The sequence below is a fragment of the Furipterus horrens genome, unplaced genomic scaffold, assembly GCF_987537825.1.
Source record: "Furipterus horrens unplaced genomic scaffold, mFurHor1.1.pri manual_scaffold_3, whole genome shotgun sequence".
Taxonomy (NCBI): domain Eukaryota; kingdom Metazoa; phylum Chordata; class Mammalia; order Chiroptera; family Furipteridae; genus Furipterus; species Furipterus horrens.
Window position 1 is genome coordinate 34,779,529 of NW_028327173.1, and position 26,561 is coordinate 34,806,089.

The following is a 26,561-nucleotide window of genomic DNA, read 5'->3' on the forward strand; positions in this document are numbered from 1 at the left end:
CACGTAGCAACATTTTCACTGATATATCTCCTAAGGCAAGGGAAATAAAGGAAAGAATAAACAAATGGGACTACATCAAACTAAAAAGTTTCTGCTCAGCTAAAGAAAACATCAGCAAGATGAAAAGGAAACCAACCATATGGGAAAATATATTCGCCAATGACATCTCAGACAAGGGATTGATCTCCAAAATATATAAAGAACTCATACGACTCAACACCAAGAAGACAGACAACCCAATTAAAAAATGGGCAAAGGACCTGAACAAACACTTCTCCAAAGAAGACATACAGAGGGCCCATAGACATATGAAAATATGCTCAACATCACTAGCCATCAGAGAGATGCAAATAAAAACCACAATGAGATACCACTTCACACCAGTCAGAATGGCCATAATCAACAAATCAACAAACAACTTGTGCTGGAGAGGATGCGGAGAAACGGGAACCCTGGTGCATTGCTGGTGGGAATGCAGACTGGTGCAGCCACTATGGAAAACAGTTCGGAATTTCCTCAAAAAACTAAAAATGGAACTGCCTTTTGAACCAGCAATTCCATTACTGGGATTATATCCGAAAAATCCTGAAACACCAATTCAAAAGAACCAATGCACTCCAATGTTCATAGCAGCACTATTTACAATACCCAAGTGCTGGAAACAACCTAAATGCCCATCTGTAGATGAGTGGATCAAAAAACTGTGGTACATTTACACAATGGAGTTCTATGTAGCAGAAAGAAAGAAGGAACTTCTACCATTTGCAACAACATGGATGGAACTAGAGAGAATTATGCTTAGCGAAATAAGCCAGGCAACGAAAGAAAAATACGTTATGCTGTCACCTATTACAGGAAACTAATGAACAACACAAACAAATGAGCAAAATTGAACCAGAGGTATGTAAACAAGGAGTAGACTAACAGTAACAAGGGGGGAGGGGGGAGGGAGAAAAGGGGGTAAGAAGGGGAAGTGTAAAATCAAAGAACATGTATAAATGACCCACAGACATGGGCAACTGAGTGGGGACTGAATGTGGGGGAAGGGAGGGGCAGGATACAGGGAAGCAAGAGGGGAAAAAAAAAAAAAGAGAGACAACTGTAATGGAAAAACAAACAAAAAAAAAATTTTTTTTAGTGGGGGAAAATGAAAATATGAAGAATGGAAATGCCAGTTCAGTGAATATTAGGACAAAGATTTTCCTTCACATTGTATATTTTTCTCCCTATTTGATCTCTCCAGAGTTTGGCATTCTAAACAAGTAAGTAATGACTTAAGTTTCTTTGCATAGACCTAATAAGACCAGTTGTTAATAGAGGTTCCTTTTTCTGAACAAGCCTTTGACTGGAATGTCAAGCCTAAAGGAGACATGCTTGGGCTCATGTTGTTACCAAAAAGCCCTAACGAACTGGGAATGACTTTCAAAGGTAATAAAAGCCCGCGAAATAAAAGGCCTGCTGCCATGGTTGGTTGTGCGGTCCACAGCAATCTCTCCAGGGAAGGAACGAAGGTTGTTTTCCTGAAAGATGGCTAGAAGGGACCTTAAGGCACAATGGAAAACCAGAAAGACTTGGAAAGGACAGGTGTGTACAGGCAAGGATGAATGCCAGGTATGTGGCCCAGCTTCTGTGCACTGAAGAGCAGACTGAGGGCCACCCTAAATGTTCCTTGGGTAAGTTCCAGCAAAACAGAACTAAAGATCATAAGTGATCATTTGCTGCTCTTGTTATGCTTATGCAAATGAACAGGATAAATTAAAAATGGACTTAATGTAGTCCCTTTAAAGACAAGGAGAGTAATCTTAGGGAGAAAGATCAGTATTCAAGGAAAATCACAATGATCAGTGGCAGACTGTAAAGTAGGGCAGCTAACCGTCTTAAAAGTTTCTTCTCATTTAAAAAATGGTTTCACTTGAAAATTAAACCATATCTGTGATATCACCAAAGAGATTCAAGTTGCAGGCAAGTAGAATGTCAAGTGCCTTGCAACTGTATGTCTTCCCAATAAGACAGTCTTACAGATTTAGAGACTTTTTTGTTGGTTATGTTACATAAATTAACATGTGTTTTCTGTTTTCAAAGGGCATAAGCCTATGACCGCATTACCTGAGTGATTGTCTGTACGCATAAGCCTCACTTAATCCTCTCTGCAGCGCTGCCTCCGGAGACTCAACAGTTTGGCTGAACTAAATGGCTGAGTTGGTGAAGAATGGGGTGGTCTGTGGGCTTCACTTTAAAACTGAATTCTCTTTTCTATCCTAATGGCTTGGACAGAAAGGGCCCAGAGGTCTGAGAGGGGGGAAACAGAAACTATTTCCCTCAGCCCAAACTAAATAAAATGGGCAAAAGGGTTTTGGACAGGAGAGATGTGCCTAGCACACCTTCCTCCAAAGAAGCCCTTTTTTTTTTTTTTTTTTTTTTCTCCTAATGTGGAACATTGAAAAATTAATCCCTGCCTTTTGCCACCTAGTAGTTATGGATTGAATGATGCTTTTTAACCCTTTTTGCCAAATCTGTTGCCCCCAGAACACAACAAGGATGCCAGCCTGCTAAACCAAGCACGCCGTTGTCCGGAGACAGCCAACTGACCTGGAGTCTGCACGATCCTTCCCCATGTGGGAAGGCCACCCTCCCCTCCACACCCCCACTCTTATTAGGGATTTCTGGACCCAAGGCTAGGTAGGACGACGACCATGTCCAGCTTGAAGCAGCTAGAGGAGCTTGAGACCTTCGCCCATTGTCCTTTACAAGATTACAAAGGGTCTTAATATCTGAGAGGGAGGGATAGTTATTTTTTACGAACCATGGGTATGGACTTGGGGGGTGGATGCTGGGGGAGGGAGATACTGGGTGGAGGGGAGTAAAGGGGAAAAAATTGGAACTACTGTAACAGCATAATCAATAAAATATATTTAAAAAAAAAAAAAAAAAGATTAATCTCACCACAAAAAAAAAAAAAAAAAAAATTTATTTATTTGTTTGTTTATTTATTTATTTATTTTTAGAGAGAGGGGAAAGGAGAAAAAGAAGGAGAGAAACATCACTGTGTGGTTGCCTCTCACTCGTGTCCCCAACTGGGGACCTGACGTGCAACCTAGTCATGTGCCCTGACTGGGAATCGAACCAGCGACACTTGGCTCGCAGGCCGATGCTCAATCCACTGAGCCACAGCAGCCAGGTGGTCACTTTTTACTGTTAGTGGATTTATCCATTGAAGAGTTGAAGCATAACCTATAAATATACTCAGAAATAATAGAAAGAAATATTTCAATAAATTATTTCTGGCAATTTCTGCCAATCATAAAACTCAGTATCATTTTTTTCTTTCATGAGGATTAGTGAGGTAAAGTGCTAGAAAAAAATGATGTGGGTTCTTTAAAGAAAAGTAATATTTTTAGAGGTCCAAGGAAGCAACAGTACAGTAGTATTTGTAGCAGGGGAAAAACCTTTCTTTCTGGATTTCTAAAAAATGTTAAAAATCATAGTAGTAAATTATCATTTTTCACCGGATGATCACAGACTAGAACTTCACTTATGTAGCCTCATTTCTATTTCATATATTTAAATGATACAAATGCATATGTAGCCCTGGACAGATGGTTCAGCTGGTTGGAATGTTGTCCCATACACCAAAACATTGCGGGTTTGATTCCCACTCAGGGCACATAACTAGGTTGCAGGGTTGATCCCTGGTCAGGGTGCATAGGGGAGGCAACCAATCGAAGTTTCTCTCACACATTTATGTTCTCTCTGTCTCCCTCCCCCCCCCCCATCAATAAAAGTATATTCTTAGGCAAGGATAAAAGTAATTTTAAAATACATATGCAGAGGATGGCTAGAGAGGTCTTGGGGCAGCTTTCATAAGGAGTATCCAAAATATGTAGTCAGTTTATATAAATATTTACAACCATATTTCATACAGAATGTAAGTGGAAAACAGTTTTACTGAACTAGCCCAACCTTTTAAATACTTGTATCATGTTCTGGACTGAGAAACATTGGTATAAATGAACTTCTTCTGTGCTATTTAGTTATGACCTCTGTTGTGAATACTTTTTAAGTTGTGGTGATGACTTTTCCTAGTATATAATAGGAGCTTAATAAATATTTTTAAACAGATAACTATAATGTTCAGGTTGACTTGCTCATTCTCTTATAACAAAGGTCAGAGTTGGACAGACCGCTATTTGTAGCCATAGAAAAGGTACTGCCTTGTAATATCATTCAGACCCACAAAGACACACACAGGCACATCACATACATAAACATGTTAAATCTTATCTTGTTTCTATAGCACCCTATGTACACTGACTGCTATCACTGCATTTGTTACAATACATCATTATTATTAGTTTACTAATCTACCACCTTTGACTCTGAGCAGCTTGGTATAGATATATTATTATTCATCTTTGTTACTTAGTATCAAGCACAATGCTTGGCTCACAGAAGGTACACCAACTCAATGAGTTAAAACACCTTTGGGATCAGTCCTAATAAATGTACTCAACTATATAGTCAGCAGCAAAGAAAATCTCTTTGTTAATTCAACAGTTCTAAGTAAAAATCATTTCAATCAACCCACCCAAATTTTGTCTGTTGAAACATGAAACTTATAGAATAAGAAAAACCACATTAAAAATAACCTTGCATGGAAACATTCTGCCTTAAAAAATTTACTAAGACTTCATTCACTCTACATTAACTTCATCTACATGTTGCTGTGGCAGACAAAAAAGAACAGGAAGTGGGCAGGTGGGTGGAGGATAGGCTTTCTGTTCATTGAAAAGCTGGCAGACAGGCTCACCTCCTCAGACTGCTCCCGGGTCTGTGAAGGTGAAGATCTTCTTCCCACTGTCAGTCGATGGCAGGGATAAGAGAGTCCTGATTCAGCAAGACACATCTGCAGAAAGGAAAAGCCACGATTTGTAAACACAATGAGGCCATATTTCACAAAGGATTTTACTTCTAGGGTCTTTTAAAAAATTATTTCTGAAGCTACATTAGAAAGATCACTTTAGTAGTTCAGACATTACATTTCCAGGAAGGTTGTGAAAATTTAAAATTTTGTCATTAGACAACACACTTGGACTCCACAGAAAACTGCAGCAAGTCTAAAACAAAGCTATCATTTACATCTCCTTTCCCCCTAACTTGTCTGTTACCTTTGTAATTAGTAGAATACCTTAGTTTCCTAATTCCTAGGGCAGTACTCTATAAATCTTTTTTGGAGGGTACCTAAAAGAGTGTTTCCTGAGGCATTAAAAGAAAATTTCCACATATATAAATATGTCTTTTATGCTTTAATCAATATTAATCCACAATTTCAGATTATTATAGCTTATGAATCTATAATGTATGTAAAGCACCTAGCACAGTACCTATCACACATTCAATTTACTGTTTTCATTACCATTGTGATCTAAAACACTACTCAAAGAATCTGCCTAGTTTAGCCTAAACAAAACAATATATATTCACTTCTAATAGAGCTTACAGTGGGTCACATATTAAATAACTATTTTTAGGTTTAAGTTAAATTTAGGCAAATATGAGGAAATATGAGTGCATGCTACTTTTGTCTACATAGAAGAATTAAAAAGATTAAATAGCCAAAAGAGATGTTTTTCTTTGTTGTTCATGACATTTAAACATGTGTATTTAATGTAACAATAATATAAAGTGAAGTTCCTTTTTTTATTATTAGAAATAAAATAGGGTATCCAATAGCACACTGAAAGTATTCACTGGTAACTTTTGGGGAGGTGTGAATTAAACTGATATCTGAGGAAAGCCAAGTATCTGTAAATTCATAGGCAGGAGCCAAAGACACAATAGTGGGTTGGTCAAACAACATTTCAAACATGTATTATAATCAAGATAATTATTTGAAGACAAATACTAAAGTGTCAAATAAATATCCTAGTATTTTCTATCATGTGCTATAATAAAGATTATACTAATGGAGACATCAATGTGAAAGAAAAACATCAACTGGTTGCCTCCTGGCTCCCTGACAGAGGATTGAAGCCACAACTTAGGTAGGTGTCCTGACAGGGAATTGAACCCACCAGCTTTTCTTGTATGAAATATGCTCCAAGCAACTGAACCACCTGGCCAGAGTGAGTATTGTCATTTTTCATTTACTTTGATTAGAGGTTTTATTTGTTTTTGCATCTAGATGTTTTGGCACTGTACTTTTAAAATGCTATAAGACCTGATTAATTTTTTAAAAAAGCTAAAATATTGATTCTGTACTTTCTATTCAGTCATATTCATCAACATAGTTGTCATATTTAGCTCAATTTACTTCATTTCAGTACATATAAAAGCAAAACTAAGTTGGATAAGAAGCATTACCCTCACAATATTTTTCATTAAAAGAAGTCCTCCACCCCCACTGTAAAGTCCTCTAGTAATCAAACAATAATGATTGCAAACTTCACTGACAACCAGAAGCAGTGCAGTATATTGAAAGAGACCTAGACAAAGAGGTATTATAGGAAAATCTCAATTCAAGTACTGCCTAGCCTCCTGATCTTGGGAAAGTCATTTCTCAATTCCAAGACAGTTTCTTCATTTATTAATTGAAGTGGTAATCCCTGCCCTTACTACCTCAACGGATTTTTGAAAGAATTAAATGCAATGAAGTAAGTAAAAGCTGGTTTTGAGACTACTAACATAGGCAGAAGAGCTGTTGTCATTTCAATGATCATTATTTTTAGGACCTGAAGAAGAAAAATGGTGGTTAACTTCCCACTCTGACTACCTTTGCAGACAGCCCAGTTACAAGAGGAGCAGGAGGAAAGCGCTCACTGAAAGTACATGGTTCTATGAATATCTGGCTCCTCATTGGGCTTGTCTCTACATTAACCATCTCCACAGCTACTAATCATTCCTGGATAAGAGGAGAGTGGCCAGCACTTTTTCCCTGGTCTACAACTGTCAAAGTGAGACTGCATCACTACTTCTGATCCTAGTAATCACAATGCACCGGGGAATTTGAAAGGTCAGGAATTTCTGAGTGACTATGTGCCCAGTGTTGATATAAAGCACAGTATCAGTCCTAATAGAACATATACACCAGTTGGGAAGACAAGAGATGCTCATAGGAACAGTACAGAAAAAGAAATGCAAGTGAATAAAGATAGGGTTATATCTTTACCAGGCAGTCTCTGTAGGGCTGAGGAGTCTTTGGAAGGGGCAATAGTAACACAGAATGACTTCAAGAAGTTAGGGCTAAAATAAATGTTTCCTGGGACTCATCACCTAAACTTATATAAATATATAAAGTCAGAAGGCCAAGGTTTCAGGTTGGCTAAGTCATTCAATTGACCAATGACTATGGGTTAAATCAGTTGACATTTCTGAACTTCGGTTTTCTTACTTAGAAAATGCTGTCCTTAATTTACAAAACATGGTAAAACAATTCGTTCTATCTCCCTCACAGAGCTGGTATGAAGATCCAATGAGATAAAGTATATGAAACTAAATGGTTATGTAATTGTAAAAGGTCAATACTATTATCCGGGGAAAAAGAAAAGGTTAGGGCTGCAGGTTTGTTTCACTTTATAGTTGAGGAGGGTTCCTTTAAATTTTTATATTTACATACATTTTATTATACATAATTGTAACCTTTCAATCACAAGATTGCTTTAATCTAATACAATGAAAGACTAAGACTCATTTTCAAACTATTCTGAGGCTTTATTCCGTTTTTTTGGCTACGTTGAACAATAATTCTTTGACTTTCTATCATCACACATGGAGAGGTTCAAAACAGGTTCACAAATTAAAAATAAAGTTAAGGCAAGATTCTTTGTTTTACTATTTAATCCTACACCCTTAAATAAATGCTGCACGTTTAGGGGTGTAATCTTCTGGATGCTTAGGGATGGGAGAGGTTAGGGAGAACGTAGAACTTTCATGCCTAAAATTTCACTGACTGATCCTACAAAAACAAACTCCTATACCATTCAACAATAAAACCCCTCTTATATATATAATGGGTTCTGCTGAACAGTATAGGAATGTGTTTTTTATATGTGTGTGTGTATACACAACTTTTAGAATAATTTGGTTTACAATGAAATGGAGAGGAAAACACAGAAATTTCTTCTCTATCCCTTGCCCCCAGGTATGCACAGTCTCTCCCATTATTAACACTACTCACCAGACTGCATTTTTTAAAAACCAAAAATGAACCTATATTGCCACATCATAATTATTCAAAGTCCATAGTTTACATTAGGGTCCACTATTGCTGTTTTATATTTTATGTGCCTGAAAAAGGTATAATGGCATTTATCTATCATTATGGTATCATAAGAGTATTTTTCACTGTCTTAAAAATACTCTGTGCTCTGTTTATTTATCTCTAACTTGCCACCAACCCTGGCAACCACTGATCTTTTTACTGTCTCCACGGTTTTGCCTTTTCCAGAATGTCATATAGTTGGAATCATACAGTATGCAGCATTTCTTGAGAGCTCATTTCCTTTCAGTGCTGAATGATATTCCATTGTCTGGGTGTACCACAGTTTATTTATTCATTCACCTACTGAAGGACATCTTGGTTGCTTCCGGGTTATGGCAATTATGAATAAAGTTTCTGTGAACATAGTTTTCAACTCCTTCGGCAAATTCCAAGGGATATAATTGCTACATCGCATGGTAAGAGTTATGTTTAGTTTTGTAAGAAACTGCCAAACTGTCTTGCAAAGTTGTGTACCACTTTGCATTCTTATCAGCAATGAATGAGAGTTCTGGTTACTCCAAATCCTCACCATCATTTATTGTTGGTGGTGTTTTGAATTTTAGCCACTCTAATAAACAGGTAGTAGTATCGCATTGCTTTAACTTGCATTTCCCTGATGACATATGATATAGAATATCTTTTCATATGTTTAGTTGCCATCAGTATATCTTCTTTGGTGAGGTGTCTGTTAAGGTCTTTAACTCATTGTTAATGGGTTGTTTTCTTACAGTTGAGTTTTAAGAGTTCTTTATATATTTTGGATAATAGTCCCTTATCAAATATATCTTTTGTAGACATTTTTTCCTAGTTTGTGGTTTGTCTTCTGATTCTCTTGAAAGCAAGAAGTTTTAAAGTCAGAATTTCCTGAGTACACAATTAGTTCTGTTAGCCACTGTTTCGTTTTCTCTAATTAATAGTTTTTATCCCAAACCTCGGTTTCTTCCTCTATAAATCTATTATCTTTCCCAAAAGGCTTTACATGAAGATGATTTATTTATTTAATTAAATTTTATTTTTTGGTTTTTCATTACAGTTGTCCCATTTTTCCCCCATTTCTCTCCCCCACCCAGCCCACCCCCTCTCCCACAATCATATCCCTCCCTGTTGTCCATGTCCATGAGTCATTCATACACGTTCCTTGACTAAACCCTTCCCTTACTTATCCCCTTCTCTCCCTCCCCCTACCCCCTATTGACTGTTATTCTGCTCCTTGTCCTATTTAGTTCATTTGTTTATGTTGTTCTTTAGTTTCCTGTATTAGGTGATATCATATGGTATTTTTCTTTCTTTGCCTGGCTTATTTCACTAAGCATAATTCTCTCTGGTTCCATCCATGTTGTCGCAAATGGCAGGAGTTCCTTCTTTCTCTCTGCTGCATAGTATTCCATTGTGTAAATGTACCACAGTTTTTTGATCCACTCATCTACAGATGGGCACTTAGGTTGTTTCCAGCACTTAGCTATTGTAAACAGTGCTGCTATGAACAAAGGGGTGCATAGGTTCTTTTGAATTAGGGTTTTAGGCTTTTTCGGGTATAACCCTAGTAGTGGAATCACTGGTTCAAAAGGCAGTTCCATTTTTAGTTTTTTGAGGTAATTCCATACTGTTTTCCATAGTGGCTGCACCAGTCTGCATTCCCACCAGCAGTGCACTAGGGTTCCCGTTTCTCCACATCCTCGCCAGCACTTGTTGTTTGTTGATTTGTTAATGGTGGCCATTCTGACTGGTGTAAAGTGGTATCTCATTGTGGTTTTTATTTGCATCTCTCAGATGGCTAGTGATGTTGAGCATTTTTTCATGTGTCTATGGATCTTCTGTATGTCCTCTTCGGAGAAGTGTTTGTTCAGTTCCTTTGCCCATTTTTTAATTGGGTTGTCTGTTTTCTTCATGTTGAGTCGTATAAGCTCTTTATATATTTTGGAGATCAGTCCCCTGTCTGTGATATCATTGGCAAATATGTTTTCCCATATGGTTGGTTTCCTTTTCATCTTGCTGATGTTTTCTTTTGCTGAGCAGAAACTCTTTAGTTTGATGTAGTCCCATTTGTTTATTTTTTCCTTTATTTCTCTTGCCTTAGGAGATTTTTCCGTGAAAATATTGTTACATGGGATATCTGAAATTTTCCTGCCTATGTTTTCGTCTAGGGCTTTTATGGTGTCACGGCTTACGTTTAAGTCTTTGATCCATCTTGAGTTTATTCTCGTGTGTGGTGTAAGTTGGTTGTCTAGTTTCATTTCTTTGCACGTCCCTGTCCAGTTCTCCCGGCACCATTTGTTAAAGAGGTTCTTCTCACTCCATTTTATGTTCCTTCCTCCTCTATCAAATATTAGTTGACCGTATATTCCTGGATCCATGAAGATGATTTAAAGGAGAGTACATTTGTCAGGGTGTAGATATTCCACCTATTAGTAAATACTCTTAAAATCTATTTGAAGTTATTTTTGTTTTTTTAATTATATTTTATTGATTATGCAATTACAATTGTCCCAATTTTTCTCCCTTTGCTCCCCTACACCCAGCACCACCCCCCACTCCCTCAGGTAATCCCCACACCATTGTTCACATCCATGTGTCATGCATATTAGTTCTTTGGCTACTCCATTTCCTATACTGTACTTTACATCCCCATGGCTATTCTGTAACTATCTATTTGTACTTTTAAATCTCCTCATCTCTTCTCCAAAAACTCCTACACCCCATCTCATCTGGAAACTATCAAAACACTCTCTGTATCCATGATTCTGTTTCTGTTCTTGTTTGCTTAGTTTGTTTTTTAGATTCAATTGTCGATAGGTATTTATTATCACCATTTTATTGTTCATAGTTTTAATCTTCTTCTTTTTCCTAAATAAGTCCCTTTAACGTTTCATATAATAATGGCTTGGTGATGATGAACTCCTTTAGTTTTTTCTTGTCTGGAGAGCTCTGTATCTGCCTTTCGATTCTAAATGATATCTTTGCTGGGTAGAACAATCCTGGCTATAGATCCCTGCTTTTCATGACTTTGAATTTTCTTGCCAGTCCCTTTTAACATGCAAACTTTCTTTTGAGAAATCGGCTAACAGTCTTATGGGGACTCCCCTGTAGGTACCTAACTGCTTTTCTCTTGCTGCGTTTAAGATCCTCTCTTTATCTTTAACATTTGGCATTTTAATTATGATGTCTCTTGAAGCGGACCTCTTTGCATCCATCTTGTTTGGGACTCTCTGTGGTTCCTGGACTTGCATGTCTATTTCCTTCACCAAATGAGGGAAGTTTTCTTTCATTATTTTTTCAAATAATTTCCAATTTCCTGCTCTTTCTCTTCTCCTTCTTGCACCCCTATGATGCAAATGTTAGAACGTTTGAAGTCGTTCCAGAGGCTGTTTATACTATACCCCTTTTCTTGGATCATTTTTTCTTCTTGTTCTGATTGGTTGTTTTTTGGTTCCTTATGTTCCAAATCATTGATTTGATTCTTGGCTTCATCTGCTCTACTGTTGTTTCCCTGTAAATTGTTCATTATTTCAATTAATGTATCCTTCAGAGCCATCTCAGATTGTTTGTAGCTTAGGCAGGGTAGCCCCATGCAGAACACAGGTTGGGTCTGACCTTGGCCTACAAACCTGGGAAACCCCAGGGCCAGCGCACCCAGTGGACAGCTGGGCACCATGTTGGAGCACCGCCACCATGCTGCTGCATAGTTGATCCTCCACAGAGGGTGGAGTGTGGTGGTCAGGGGTCACAGCCAGTCCTTGCAACTGAATGGCCTGGGTCAAAACCTCCCATTGACCTGCCAACAACAACCAAGGCTCAATTACAAGAGGAGGGTGTACTTAGCCCACATGAAGGATGCACCTTGCGTACCCAGCTTGGGTGAAAGGGGAGGCTGTGCAAATGGACCCTTACAGGACACCTGCTACATTAGGCCATGAAACCAAAACAGGGACTCATAGCATTGCTACCTAATACATAGAAACAAACACAGGGAGGCTGCCAAGATGAAGAGACAAAGAAACATGGCACAAATGAAAGAATAGATCAAAACTCTAGAAGAAGTAGTAAACAAAATGGAGATAAGCTACCTATCAGATGCTGTATTTTCTTCTTATAGAAGGTATTTAGTATTTTCTTAGAAACATATTAACTACGTCAGTGATTCTCAAAGTGTGGTCTATAGACACATGTTTCTTAATAATTTTCATAATAACACTTAAAATGTATTTGACTTTTTCATTGTGTTTTTTTACACTAATGGTGAAAAAGCAATGGTGGGCAAAACTGCTGGTATCTTACTGCAAAACAAGGAAGTGGCACTAAATTATACTCCAGTCTCCTGTGCCCTTTATTCACTGTAAAATATCCGTTTCACTTAAGAATGTTCTTGTTGAATCAGTAAAAATTATTACTTTTAATTAAACTTGACTCTTAAATACACTTCTTTTAATATTCTATGACAAATGGGAATATGTATAAAGCATATTCTGAGTATAATGATTGTGTCGAGGAAAGAGCACTTACTAATTGTTTGAGTTGTGTGCTGAACAAGCTACTTTTCTCATGGAACACTAGTATTACTTAAATGATTGGCATACAAACATGGTTACCTGGATTTAGGTACCTGATAGGATTTCCCTCTAAAATGAATAAAGCAGGTCTGTTACTTCAAGGAACAAGTCTGACAATATTAATTGCCAATGACAAAATTTGAGTGTTCAAATAAAAATTTAAATTTTGGAAAAGTATCAGCCATTATGAGCTCAACAGCTTCCTAATGCTTAAAAGATTTTCTAATGAGATCAGTGGTGATATTAACAGATGTGATTCTTTGATATCATATAATGAATTATGTTAACATTAGAAAATCTGCATAACTCAGAGGACTAATACTCTCCAAATCAATGATGAATGAATAATGTTATAAAATTATGCATGGGTAAAAGATTTATTCCAAGTGTGAGGCATGCTAATGGATTTTACTATAACAAAGTACAAAAGAAGTATATTGGTATGGCTCTAGACATCACATTGAAACTATTCTCCAGAAAAGTGACAGTAACCAGAGGGGAGGGTAAAGGGGGATAATGGTGGAAAGAAGAGGAAGGGTCTAGTCAAGGAACATGTATGAATGACCCATGGATGTGGACAACAGGGTGGGGACTAACTGTGGGAGTGGGGGGTGGGCTGGGTGAAGGAGAGCAAAGGGGGAAATACTAGGACAACTGTAATAGAAGAACAATAAAATATTTAATAAAACAAAAAACACTGTTCAGTTCCAGTTTAGTACCAAAGAATACCTGCAATTACCTGAAATGTCTATTAAAATATTCCTTCCTTTCCAACTACACAGAGCTGTGTGAGGTCAGATTTTCTTCCTATCTTTCAACCAAAACAATATATTGGGTTAGCAAAAGAGTTCATTTGCTTTTTTCCATAAGATGGCTCTAGTAGCACTTAGTTGTTTTTAACTTCATTCAAAATGATTTTGTTAAATTGTATTGTGATAGCTGTCATATTAGCATGCATAAAAAAACTTATCAAAATTGGTTTATTTTTGTGTAGCCATTTTAATACTGAAGATGGAAGAAAATAAACAACATTTTCAGCCTATTATGCTTTATTATTACAAGAAAGGCAAAAACACAACTAAAATGCAAAAAAGATTTTTGCTGTGTATGGAGAAGGTGCTGTAACCGATAGAACATGTCAAAAGTGGTCTGCAAAGTTTTGCTGGAGATTTCTTGCTAGACGATACTCCATAGTTATGTAGACTATTTGAAATTGATAGCAATCAAATTGAGACATTAACTGAGAACAATCAATGTTATACCACTCAGGAAATAGCTGACATACTGAAAATATCCAAATCAATAAAGTTATTGATGAAAATGAAAAAAATGTGTCTTTAATTTTACAGAAAAAAACTAAATGGAATTTTTGACCAACTCAATATTGCAACAAATTGAGTGAGAATATATGAGAATCTGGTTTCTTCTATGAAGCCAGCCATTAAGGAGATTTGTAGGCATGTAAAATGTCATTCACTTACTAGTTTTATTTTTTGGAAAACTACTTTTCATAAAAAATGCTATTTATTTTAATATGTAATAGATTTATTGTTATCTTAATTAAACTTTGTCTCAATGTTAATTTTGAATCACAAAATAGATGTAACTCTTATAAACAAAAGCTCTTTGAAGGTCTTTGATGATTTTTTTCTCAAATTCACAATTTGAAAACAGTTGTGAATTACTGAAACTACACAATGTGTACAGGTAAGACTAATTTTCATAAACAATGACAATTATTTGAAAATGAGAAGCCCCAAAATACATTTGTTTTGTGAAGATTTAGAATATTCTCAATGTCTCCTCTATGTAATTAAAGCATATGATGTTTTCCTTATAAACAAATTAAAATGAAATATTAGCACAATTTGTAAAAGACAACTCCTGTAAGCCATCATATTTAATCACTGGCTATTTCTGACAAGTCATTAACACAGTATTAAGTTTATCCCTCAAGGTGTTTATAAGGTCCTTCTTAATAATGCTTTCTTTAAGACTATGAATTATTTTTTTTTTTTATATTCTAGCCAAATTTTAACCCTTTTCCAAATACATACTTACAACCTGTCTTTCTTCCTTATTGTTGGTGACAAAGGCTAAGACTTAGTATTGGACCAGAATTTAGGAGATTGAATTATGGGACCTTGGGCCAGTCATCCAGATCCTTAATATAATACAAGGTCTGTCCAGAAGGTGTCCAGTCATGTAATATGAAAAATAGAGACATTTATTGAAGAAGACTCAAGAAACATTGTATATAGGACAATGATGCCTCAGTCCCCTTTATCTTGCAACCTCATACAGTTCTCCCAATCACCATCAGCTGCTCTATCTCATATTTTCCTGAATCTCATTGATGGTCTGAAAGCTCTTCCCTTTCAAAGATGATTTTAGTTTTTGGAAAAGCCAGAAGTAATAGGGTGCCAAATCTGGGCTGTAGGGGGGCTGAATCACCTGGGTGATTTGATGTTTCTCAAAAAAACTCAGCACGAGATGTGATACATGAGTGGGCGTGTTTTCATGATGAAGCTGCCAATCACCAGTTGCCCATAGCTGCAGCTTTCTGAGTCACCCAAATAGTTTCCATGGAGGAATGTTCAAGCTTAACACAAAATCTGATGCAGATTCATTGCTCTACTTGCTCAGTCATTTTGAATGCGACAGCCACACAATACACATGCTCACTCAACAGTGTCTAGCACCCACACTGACTAGTACAGTGAAGTCATCATTGTTCACAACACTCTCATTCCAGTCCACTCTCCTTGGCTGCCAGGTTACACTGATGTTGCACAAACTGTTCTTGTTATATTAACAATGACTGGACTTCTCCTGGACAGACCTAGTCATATACTCTTTTGTAAAATATGAGAGCAGTCCATACGAATGAGCTCTCAGATCCCTTTCAGCTCTCTAATGGACTGTGATCTTAATACGTCACTTAGAAGATTCAGTTAATTCACTTATAGGATTCTTGCCCAGTATGTGACACACTTAGTAACACAATCCAACAATTCTCAAACTACAGCTTTACTATATGTATCTTTAAAAAAATCAGTTTTTAAAATGCAATTCTCTTGTGTTTTAAGAAGAACGCTAATATAGGAACTCTTTTTAAAAACCGTATTTCAAGCTTTTGTTCATTCTGAAAGGGCGCCAGCATAATTCCATCCTGGTTTGGGAATGTTAATGGGAACCAGAATTAAACACAATTATTGTAGTACAAAGAAGATAGATAGGCAGACAGACACACCTACACTACACACATCCACGCACACACCACTGAGTGTTGCTTTACTGAGGTATAATTGACATACAATAAAAAACATATTTTGAAGAGTATAACTTTGTAAGTTTTGAACTAATTATACAAATACCCATGAACAACTCAGTAGTTTTCAAAATATTTTAATAATTCCTGTTAGAGAAAGTTTAATCAGTACTGATATTATGTAAAGTATTTTATATACATTATACCACTTAGTACAATAACTCTGCCAGATAGGTTTTATTACTATCAATCCCCATTTTAAAGATGAGGATACTAAGCCTTACACAGATTAAGAAGCTTGCCTAGCCCTGACCAGTGTAATTCAGTTTGTTGGGTGTCATCCTGCAAAGTGACAGGCCACAAGTTCGATTCCTGGTCAGGACATGTGCCTGGGTTACACTTTTGGTCACTGGTCAGGGCGCATAGAAGAGGCAATTGATTAGTTTTTCTCTCCCTTTCTGCCTTCCTTCTCCACTCACTGCAAAAATAAATAAACAAACAAAGAAACAAACAAATAAATAAATAAAATCTGGGGGGGTGAGGGGGAGAAGAAGCATGCCTAAGGTCACACAGGTACTGAGTAGTTAGACAAAATTCAAACTCAGGCAGTAAGCATTCAATCAAATAGCTATTAAGGTCCTACTATATGTTGTCCTATGGTTTGATAAACAATAATTACTTTCTTTAGATCAATTAAAACAGCTGCTCAATTTGTTAGGAACTACATATTAATTGTTTAACAAATGTCTACCATATATGACAATCCTGCCAATTAAAGATAATCATAATTGCATCAATCATAAAACAGCCTTACAGAAGTAGAATAACATGTCTAAGATCAATCAGTTACTAAGTGGCAAACCAGATTTGACTCCAAAGGCCATGGACTGTTCAACTACATCTGATTGACACAAAGTTTTTGATGAGTAAAAGGAGGCCTTAAGATGACTGCCAGATCACCTCCTTAAAATCTTCAGATGCTCACTATTTAGCTAGACAGATTATTAAGGTCATTTTAAGAGTAAAAAGCTTCTGCACGGCTGAAGAAAGCATCAGCAACATGAAAGGTGATCCAGCTGTATGGGAAAACATTTTTGCCAATGATAGCTCAGACAAGGATTTGATCTCCAAAATATATAAAGAACTCATACAACTCAACACCAGGAAGGCAAACAATCCAGTTAAAAAATGGGCAAAAGGCCTGAACAGACACTTCTCCAAAGAGAACATTCAGAGGGCCCATAGACATAAGAAAGAATGCTCAACATCACTAGCCATCAGAGATGCAAATTAAAACCACAATGAGATACCACCTCACACCAGTCAGAATGGCCACCATCAACAAATCAACAAACAACAAGTGCTGGCGAGGATGTGGAGAAACGGGAACCCTACTGCACTGCTGGTGGGAATGCAGACTGGTGCAGCCATTATGGAAAACAGTATGGAATTACCTCAAAAAACTAAAAATAGAACTCTCTTTCAACCCAGTGATTTCACTGTTGGGAATATACCCCAAGATTCCCGAATCACCAATTCAAAAGAACCCATGCACCCCTTTGTTCATAGCAGCGCTATTTCCAATAGCCAAGTGCTGGAAACAGACTAAGTGCCCATCTGTAGATGAGTGGATAAAAAAAAAACCAAAAACTGTGGTACATTTACACAACAGAATACTACGCAGCAGAAAGAAAGGAACTCCTACCTTTTGAGGAGCATGGATGGAACTGGAGAATATTACACTAAGTGAAATAAGCCAGTTGAAATAAAAATACCATATGATCTCACCTATAAGAGGAACCTAATGATCAAAAAACTAATAAGCACGATAGAACCAGAGGCACAGAAACATGAAACAGTCGACAGCAACCAGAGGGGAGGGGTGAGGGGGATAAGGGTGGAAAGAAGGGGAAGGGTCTAGTCAAAGAAGAGGTATGAATGATGCATGGACATGGACAGCAATGTGGGGACTGACCGTGGGAGCAGGTGGTAGGCTGGGTGGAGGAGGGCAAAGGGGGAAAAACTGGGACAACTGTAACAGAACAACAATAAAATATTTAAAAACAAAAGAAAACAAAAAGACGAACTGAGTCATGAGCCTGAAGTTTCATTTACTGCCAACTGGAGTGCAAATCAAAAAAGCCTATTTATTCACAATCCACATGTTTTTTTTAAAAAATCACATATGTGCTAAAAAAGTCACAGAGCTTTAATTTGTGGCAGGTTGAAGCAAGCTTATTAAGAATATTAGTTACCAAGTGCATATCCACTTGTCTAGACTAGCCCACTGCCACATTCCTGTAGCAGGGTTAAAGAGCAGTTTAGTCACCTCATAAAAAAGCATACTGTTAAAAAGGAAGTGACTAATAATAATCTGGAACAAATGAATATTATAAGAGATGTGCAGGTCAAGATCAATTATCAACAAAACTCCTGTGTAAATAGCTCAAAATTTGTGTCCTCTGCCTGGCCTTGCTATGTTTTAGTCTACGAATGATTTGGCAAGTTGGTATGGTTTAATGAAATATCAACAGTAACAAATTCTGGGGCATTCTGCTATATACATAAATATCAGTGCTATCATATAATCTAGCAGAGGTGGATAGAACAAGATGGTTACTATAGACAGTTTCAGCTTAGACTCATAAGGTATTAGAGTTGGATGGATCCATAGAATTCATCAATTGCTAGTGTCGCAATCAGGAGACCCCATATCTTGAAGCCTTAGCTGAATTAAGTACTGCTGCCCTGCTCCATTCCAAGCTGGTAAATGAGAATCTCCAGAGAGAAGTTTCCAGCAGCCTATCTTAAACTTCTTCTATCAGTAGCCCCACCCCCCCCAAGAGGTTCCAAATGAAAGTCAGTTTCTCCTCACAGTATCTAGGCCCTGAGATGTATAGAGGTAAAGTTGTTTGACTCAAATCACACATCTGCTTAACGATAGCACAAGCATGTTCTGTTAACTCCTAATGTAAGTCTTTCTAATAAATACTGTAACCTTAACTGTGTTCTTCAAAGACATTATAGTCTGTTGCAAAATACTATTTACTCTTGGTTTAATTATCTCAAATTTCTAAAATAAAGTTTTAGAAAAAAATTTTTTTAATGCTCCTGACTTGTTTTTTCATTGTTGTTTCTTTTAATCTGCTGGGATTCTTGAAAACAAGGAAAATCAACTGATGCTACTTGTCCATCTTCATGCTTCCTTTCAGTGATCCAACATTAGATCCAACATTACCTTGAGTTCTTTCTATCAAAAAGAGGTTGCTCAACACAAAAGTGTTTGTTTTTTTTTTTTAACACTCTTCCATTGCATCCCAGGCACTAAACCTGATTACACCATAGGGAGATAAAGAGTTTCCCATTGTAACATCATCAGCAAGTTTCTAACCAGCTGTACTTATAAAAACTAAATATATAGAAAATAACAACATTCTTGGATTTTATTATTCTAGTATATATACTAGGTGAGTTTCTGAAGTATTTCAGAATACTAAAGTACTTCTGAAGATCATTAAGTTATATAAGAAAAGTAGTCCTGTTAGACCAGGCTAATGCTGCCTAGTGGCATAGTTTCTCCCACACTCATTTAGTGGGGATGGTCAAGGCAACTTTAAATCATAGAAGCTATTTTCAATTGAATCAAGAGCTCTGTTTTAAAATCAAGTCTTTTGCACAGAGGCCAATAATCTACGCTGTGAATTAAAATGGCACTTTTTCTCATTTCCTGTCTGCAACGCTTTGTCATTTAATTGCTTATGAGCACCCTCTGGTGGAGGGCAGAAGAGGGAAAGGAACATTAAATATATTCTTTCTAATCCAAAAGGCTGGTGAGGGGAAAAAAGTAAATTGAAATGTGTAGATTTCTCTTGACCTTGCCTTTATTTCCCATAATTACTTCATAATTTAGAGCTAGTTACAGAATAAATAATATTAACCATACGGTTACTCACGGTCTATAATTAATCATCTAATAAACATTTATTAAGTTCCCATTTATGTCACACACTTGGATCCTGGCTTAGATATTTAATGTCATTTCCCAGGAAAGCTGTTTGGCCTCATAGGACCTCAGTTTCCTCATCTGAGAAACGAGCATTATATCTTTGTTGACATCATTAAAAAGATAAGTGAAAAAGTGCCTAGCATAGTGAACTTAATTGATTTAGAAACAAACAAACACACACCATACAACACTTCATTTCTGGCTCTTTGCCAAAAAGAAAGATTTTGATATAGCTGTTTTCTGAGGCAATCCCCAATTATTTCTGTCTTTAAGATTTTAAGCCCAGATGACAGGATCACTATCAGTTACGTGTTTACTGGTATACTTGTTTATTGGTTAAATGTAGGTTGACTTTATTTAACTTAATCAGAATGTGTTCTGAAACATACACAGAACCACCAAATATATTATTATTTTCCACACCAAAGATAACCAGATGTTGACCAATATGTAGTAAAATATTTTCTTCCTAGGTGAACCAAGTAAGCTTATTTAGGGGTTTCTCATCCCTTCTCAAGAGCCTGTATGACATTCTTCTAAGTGCCATCCACTGGAGAGTATGTTTAGATATATTTTGGCCTGAGTGTTTTTAAGAGCTCATCTCCAACATTTACTGCCTGTTTATAACTGAAATTTCTAAAAGGATATGTTACAAGTGATATCCAAAAGGGAAACCTGCTACAAATTTCCCACTTAATTCCTATCAGATGAACTTAAGCAAGACTGAGAGACAGAGAAAAACAGGCTGTTGAGGGGACAGAGGAAAGGAGTGTTCCTACTTGCTGCAATGAGTTTGAGAAACCAGTTAAGCCTACTCAGAATTTTCAGGTTAAATACATTTAACCAGCCTCTAAACTTCTCTTATGTCACCACTATTAAAGAAAAAACAAACACACACAAAAACTATTGTTCTTTTATGTCCTACAACTGCATAGTGCCATTTTATGACTTTCTCCCACCAATGCTGCCTGTGACATGATTCCATGTATGTAAAAATATTGCTGGCCTAATACAAAAAACACTGTGCTTAAAAAAAAAGAACCTGGGTTAAAATCCCCAACCTGTGTGTGACCTTGATCAACTCTCTTCCCTCAGTTTTATCACCCATAAAATTAAAAAAAAAAAAAAGAATGGACTAGATGATTTCTAAGTTCTTTTCTCACTTGAACATATTTTTCAAGGCCATAATCTGGCCCACTTTCCCAGCTCTTAACCCACACTATGTTTTGCTCACTGATCCAAAAGTACAGCTTGCACTTGTCTACTCCTAGGCTTTAGCTCATGCCATTCCTCTTGCCTGGTTTCCCCTCCCCATTCCTTTCCACTTGTCCACTTCATAGGGAAGTTCAGATCCTATCAGAAAAATAAGTAAAAGCATTTCTTCAAAACTCAGCTCACTCTCTTCTTGAAAGCCTTCTATAACCTCTCCAAACTCAAAATTTTTTGTCTTATAAAATTCCTGGTGTCTTTTGGTATTCAACCATACCTAGTGACATGCGTACAAATCTTGCAGAAGTAAACATCTTTTAGTCAGCTAATTCTTGAGGGAAGAACCAGAATTCCAGATGGGAGCTGAGTAGAAGCAGGCAGTGGGGGTTTTAAAGACAGAGGCCTTATGTGGGCAGAGCAAGGTCTACGTTAAAGGGAATAAAGCCTGACCCAGGAACTGGATCCAACTGAGAGGAAAGCCAAATATCTAGGGATCAAAACTGTCATCCTGCATTTGTGGAAGTCTGCCTAGGCCACAGCCCTGTTGATCACATTTCTGTCTCTGAGGAAGAGGTAGTCCCAAGAAAGGCAGCAATGCTGCTTCAGTGGGTACAGTCAATCATGGGACATGCTGTTTTAGAAGGTGAGGGGGAGAGGGAGTGTCCCATTGAATAAGGAAGGAATCTTACCCCCAAAATACAACTTCATGCTTCCCAAATCATCTGCACCTGTAAAAAGGAAGTTTCTGGAAAAACATCTGTCACTGTAAGGCAATTTTTCTGATAATCAGGTATCACCATGCTTCCTTGGAGAAGTATGAAAGTAGAGTGATTATTAACTCAGACTCCAAAGCCACACTGCCAGTGTTTGAAATCCTGGCTCTGCCAGTTAATAACTGTATGACTTTGCAAAACTTTCTAACTTCTCAGTGCCTCAATTCCCCCCTCTATAAAGTTTCTAAGTCAAAAGATTGTTGTGAGGTTAAGAAGTGTATATATGTATGTGTATATATATATATATATATATATATATATATATATATATATATATATATATCATCATATATAATCAGTGGTAAAAATTTAGTTATATAATTCTGGGGGAACAGAGAGATAGTACTATATTTGTTTTAAGTAGAGTACAAAATGTTATTACTCATTCATTTGACTATAGTTACCAAGCATCCACTATGCACCAAGAACTCAGCTGAGTGCTAGGTATACAGTCAATGCTGAATAGTTTCTGTTTTGATGAAGTTAATAGTTTTCTAAACTATTGGTTTGTAAATACTATGTAGACCATGTTAGGTTCATCTTATTCTGGTATATCTAATCCTTGTAACAGCTTTAGTATGAATGTACCTGGTAGAGTTTGCCACAGGCTCATTCCATAGAAAGAGACCTGAGCGACTTATTTTCACCCCACATCACAGAGCTAATCAATACAGCAGTTAGGACTAACATGTTGACTCCTAGTTTTTTTTTCCCTAACTGACATCACCTCCACTTTTAATGTGAACCAACCTGGCTAGCTTGTTAAGCTGCTGATTTATGGGATGCAGAAACATGGTAAAGGAGAATCACAAAAAACATTTTTTTAAATCTCTAGATGTCATTAGATTACCTGAAATCATAATTCTATATTAAGGCATAGAAAGGTGGGGAAAGAAATAAAGAGAGTCATTTATGTTTCAAAACCTCATTAGTTTTTTACCATTAGCTTCTATAGCCAGGAAATTTGTTAGGGGGGAAAAAAATCACACTTTTACTTTTCTATAATTCCATTCAAGTCAGGCAAACATAGTCATTATGTCATTTGAATCATTTTTAAGTATATTAAAGTATACTTTAAAAATACTGCTTTCAAAGAAAACAAAAATAATGGTGCTTGGAGAACAGACTGAAAAAGATTAATCAAATCTTCCCTGGGTCCTTCCCACTCCACTCAAGAGTGAGTACCCCTTGTATACTTTTATCTCTCTCCAAGAAGTATATGCAGTGGGGGTGATATGATGACCTGCAGTTCGTTTATCTCATTAATATATATTATCCTGTTTCGTATGGGCCAGGCCAATACACTGAACACTTCTCAAAGTAACTGAAAACCAAACTTTGAAGCATTTTCTAACTGTGAAACTATCCTTCTCCAAAAGATAACATAATTTTCTATACACTACTTGAGATTTTACACCATAATGGTTTATCAAAACCAGAAGCACGGTAAAAAAATCTTCTGTTACCAAAACCACTTAAACACCCAAAAGAAATCATGTGTTAAAATAAAAACAAATGCATGTCTTCCAACAATTTACATTTAATAATTGTTATTGTTGTTATTGTTTAATTAGGCCCTCTGAAAATATTTCTTGAAAGCTATTCAGCGGTTTATGTTAAATGGGTGAAGAATCTATCTTGGGTGCAGTGTGTTCAGGTTATTAAAGCACCAGTGCTTATTTTATCTCCTCACAAAGTGTTGCTGAGATAATTACTGCTGACAGCTTTATTCAAGGTTCATTTCACTTTTTCTGCTATTTTTCTCTGGTTAGAAGTTCAACAGAGCCCATGGGAAGCCACACCCCTCACACCTGTTAGGCTTCTTCATGTTACGGAGGGCCAGTATGGACATGTCACTTCAAATTAGCATTGTACTAGGGCGCTAACTGTGACAATTACTTATCACAGGTTTAACTTAAAAAAAAAAAAGTTTCTAATTCAACCACAAAAACAGTCTCACAGAATGTAATTCAAACCTGTAAAAGCAGGTTGCATAAAAAATATTCAGAGAGCCACAGAAAAGGTTCCCAGGGTTGAGCTTTGTCCTATATCTGAATTATGCAGGAATGCTCTGAACATTTAATTTAAAACAAAACAAAACCAAAAGATAAACAAGAGCCAGCAATTATACTTTGCCAAGAGGCAATGGTGATGAGTGGGCCTTTCTAAGTTTTCTTCATGGTTCTCTCCAAAACTTGAATATTTTATTCATTTTAATTCTATGTGTCATGCAATTAATTCAGTAATGAAATTTCCAACCAAGCAAAGAAGCTACTTCTTGATTGACCAAAGGAAAAACAGCTTTGTAACTAGGTAGAAAGGAGGCAGTCTCTCCGAATATTTTTTTTTTATTCTGCTTGCAAACCAGAAAATTATCGTTAGAGAAAGCAGACATTAATACACACACACAACACAAAAGGAAAAGGAAAAACCTTACTCTCTTAAATGTGTTTGAGGAGACTTATTATAAACCTCTCTGTTTCAAGTGCAAAATAATTTCAGAATTATGGCACCTCTGAAAGATCTGGGATGGCTGGGGTGGTTAACATGGACTGCTGTGAGGCTAATTGTGAATCTTGAGTTAATTACTCTCTCCAAATAAGGAACTTAAAAAAATAAATAAAATGGTCTTTTACACTATTTTTACTTCAATTTGGACTCAAGGAAACAACAATGATGGTGGCTAAGCTCTGCAAACTTCACTATTTGCTGCTATTATTTGGATGACTATTCAGAAAGTCTAGGAAATGAATGTTTACCTCATAATCAGTGCTAATGTATACTAACAAAACATCAGTGAATGGATCTGTATTTCCCACAACATGCACAATCTGATTCATAAATGCCACTGTCCATTACCTGGTCGAAGTTGAAAGGAATTCAATCTTCTTTCATACACACACACCACCACTACCGCCCCCGGAAGATGCAAGCCAGAGATTACAGAGACTAACTCTGAAACAGAATCTAGAAGTTTTAAACACTTATGAAAAGCAAAGGACAAAATAATTATGCTGAGCAGGAATTCAACAGAAGAAATTGCTTGCTTGCAAGAAAACATATCCATTAATGAATCCATGGTAATTTTGGCATGGCAAAAATATCAGTTCCATGAGTTTTAAAACCATCATATACATGAATGGTGCAACAGAAATGAAGAATTTTTCTCAAACCAAAATACAGAAGGGACATTTTATGCAAAAAAAAAAAGATACTCCTCAAGATATTTTTCTTCATTTTTCTAACATTTAGAAAGTCATTATTAACAAAAGCATATAAATTCAATACAGGAAATACAGGTTATATGAATTCAGGATCTTATCAAAACAAGCTCTTTGCCTTATTTTATAATCAAAACATACTCAGGACAAAATCTTAGGTTAGAAAGGTGCTTTTACCTCAAGCTGACTCCTCAATTTAAGTTTCATAAAGAGTTTCTGCTAGTGGGAAAACATCATTATTTTAGAGAGCTACTGTATTATAAATCAGTGGTGACTTCAGCTCATAACCACAGAACCTGTAAATATACAATGATACATCTCAAGCCTGCTTTGTATGCATAAAGAGTACCAACCGGCCATTTGGCACATGTCTAGTCAATAGTGGGATGCCATTTACCCCACAACACTGTGGAACTCTTTGGGGAGCAAAGCAAACATAGTTGCTCTGGATATTTTTCCAGCAGCATCCAATCCCTTGGCAAAACTCAAGCAGTTATCCTAACAGCTTTGGTCTCAGCACATGGACACAGTATTGCTGGCCATCTTGTCAAGGCTTTTGATCCAGGGAAAAGCACGAGTCTGAATGAACTATACCAAGTCAGGCACAGCAACTTAAATGGGTTTACTCTAGAAATGAGAAAGCCCATCCTAGACAAGTGCTTTTTCTCCTTCTACTCAACTCTCGTACGCTTATTTTGAACCTCTAGAATTCTTGGTTTGTGGTTCTTCTAAGTTTGCCTGTGTCTGTGTTTAGGTATTAGACCCTAAGGTCCTTGAGGATTCAGCCTGGATTTTCTATTCTCATTGTTAGCTCTCATAAGAACACCTACTTAAGGTTGCCTTGCTCCACATAATAAATGTCTACTGCTTGAATTTAAACTGGTACTTTCCCTACTTTCCTCGCCATGATAACATATAAAAGATACTTGTAATTTTCTAGAGAGATAAAAATTACCTAGAAAAAAAACCTGGAAACCACTCCAAAGTGAAATAAGAAGTACCAGCAACAATCATTTAGAGCACAGACTGATTGACCTCCAGGTCTAAGTGAAAAGTAGAAGGCTCAGATATTCTGACAGAAAGCTAGGCTAAATTTAATTTAGTAGTCACTGATGAAATCAGCAGTCAAAATAAGCAAAATACAGATCATTCAAATTCAACATCAACATAATTTGAATTTACATATTTTCATTTTTTATAATGGCACACTAGTTTCACTTCATATTTAATATTTGTATATAATTATCTGTGCATTCTAATGTATTTCATCTCTATGG

The 26,561-nt window shown here is 36.6% G+C and overlaps 1 protein-coding gene across 1 annotated transcript in view; it reads right to left on the reverse strand.

Moving 5' to 3' along the window:
• FAF1 (Fas associated factor 1) overlaps positions 1-26,561 on the reverse strand; it is a 396,465-nt gene that overhangs the window by 142,654 nt on the left and 227,250 nt on the right. Inside the window, exon 9 of the mRNA XM_090269431.1 lies at positions 4,808-4,903. Coding sequence (XP_090125557.1) covers positions 4,808-4,903 — 96 coding nt within the window. The remainder of the gene's footprint in view (positions 1-4,807; positions 4,904-26,561) is intronic.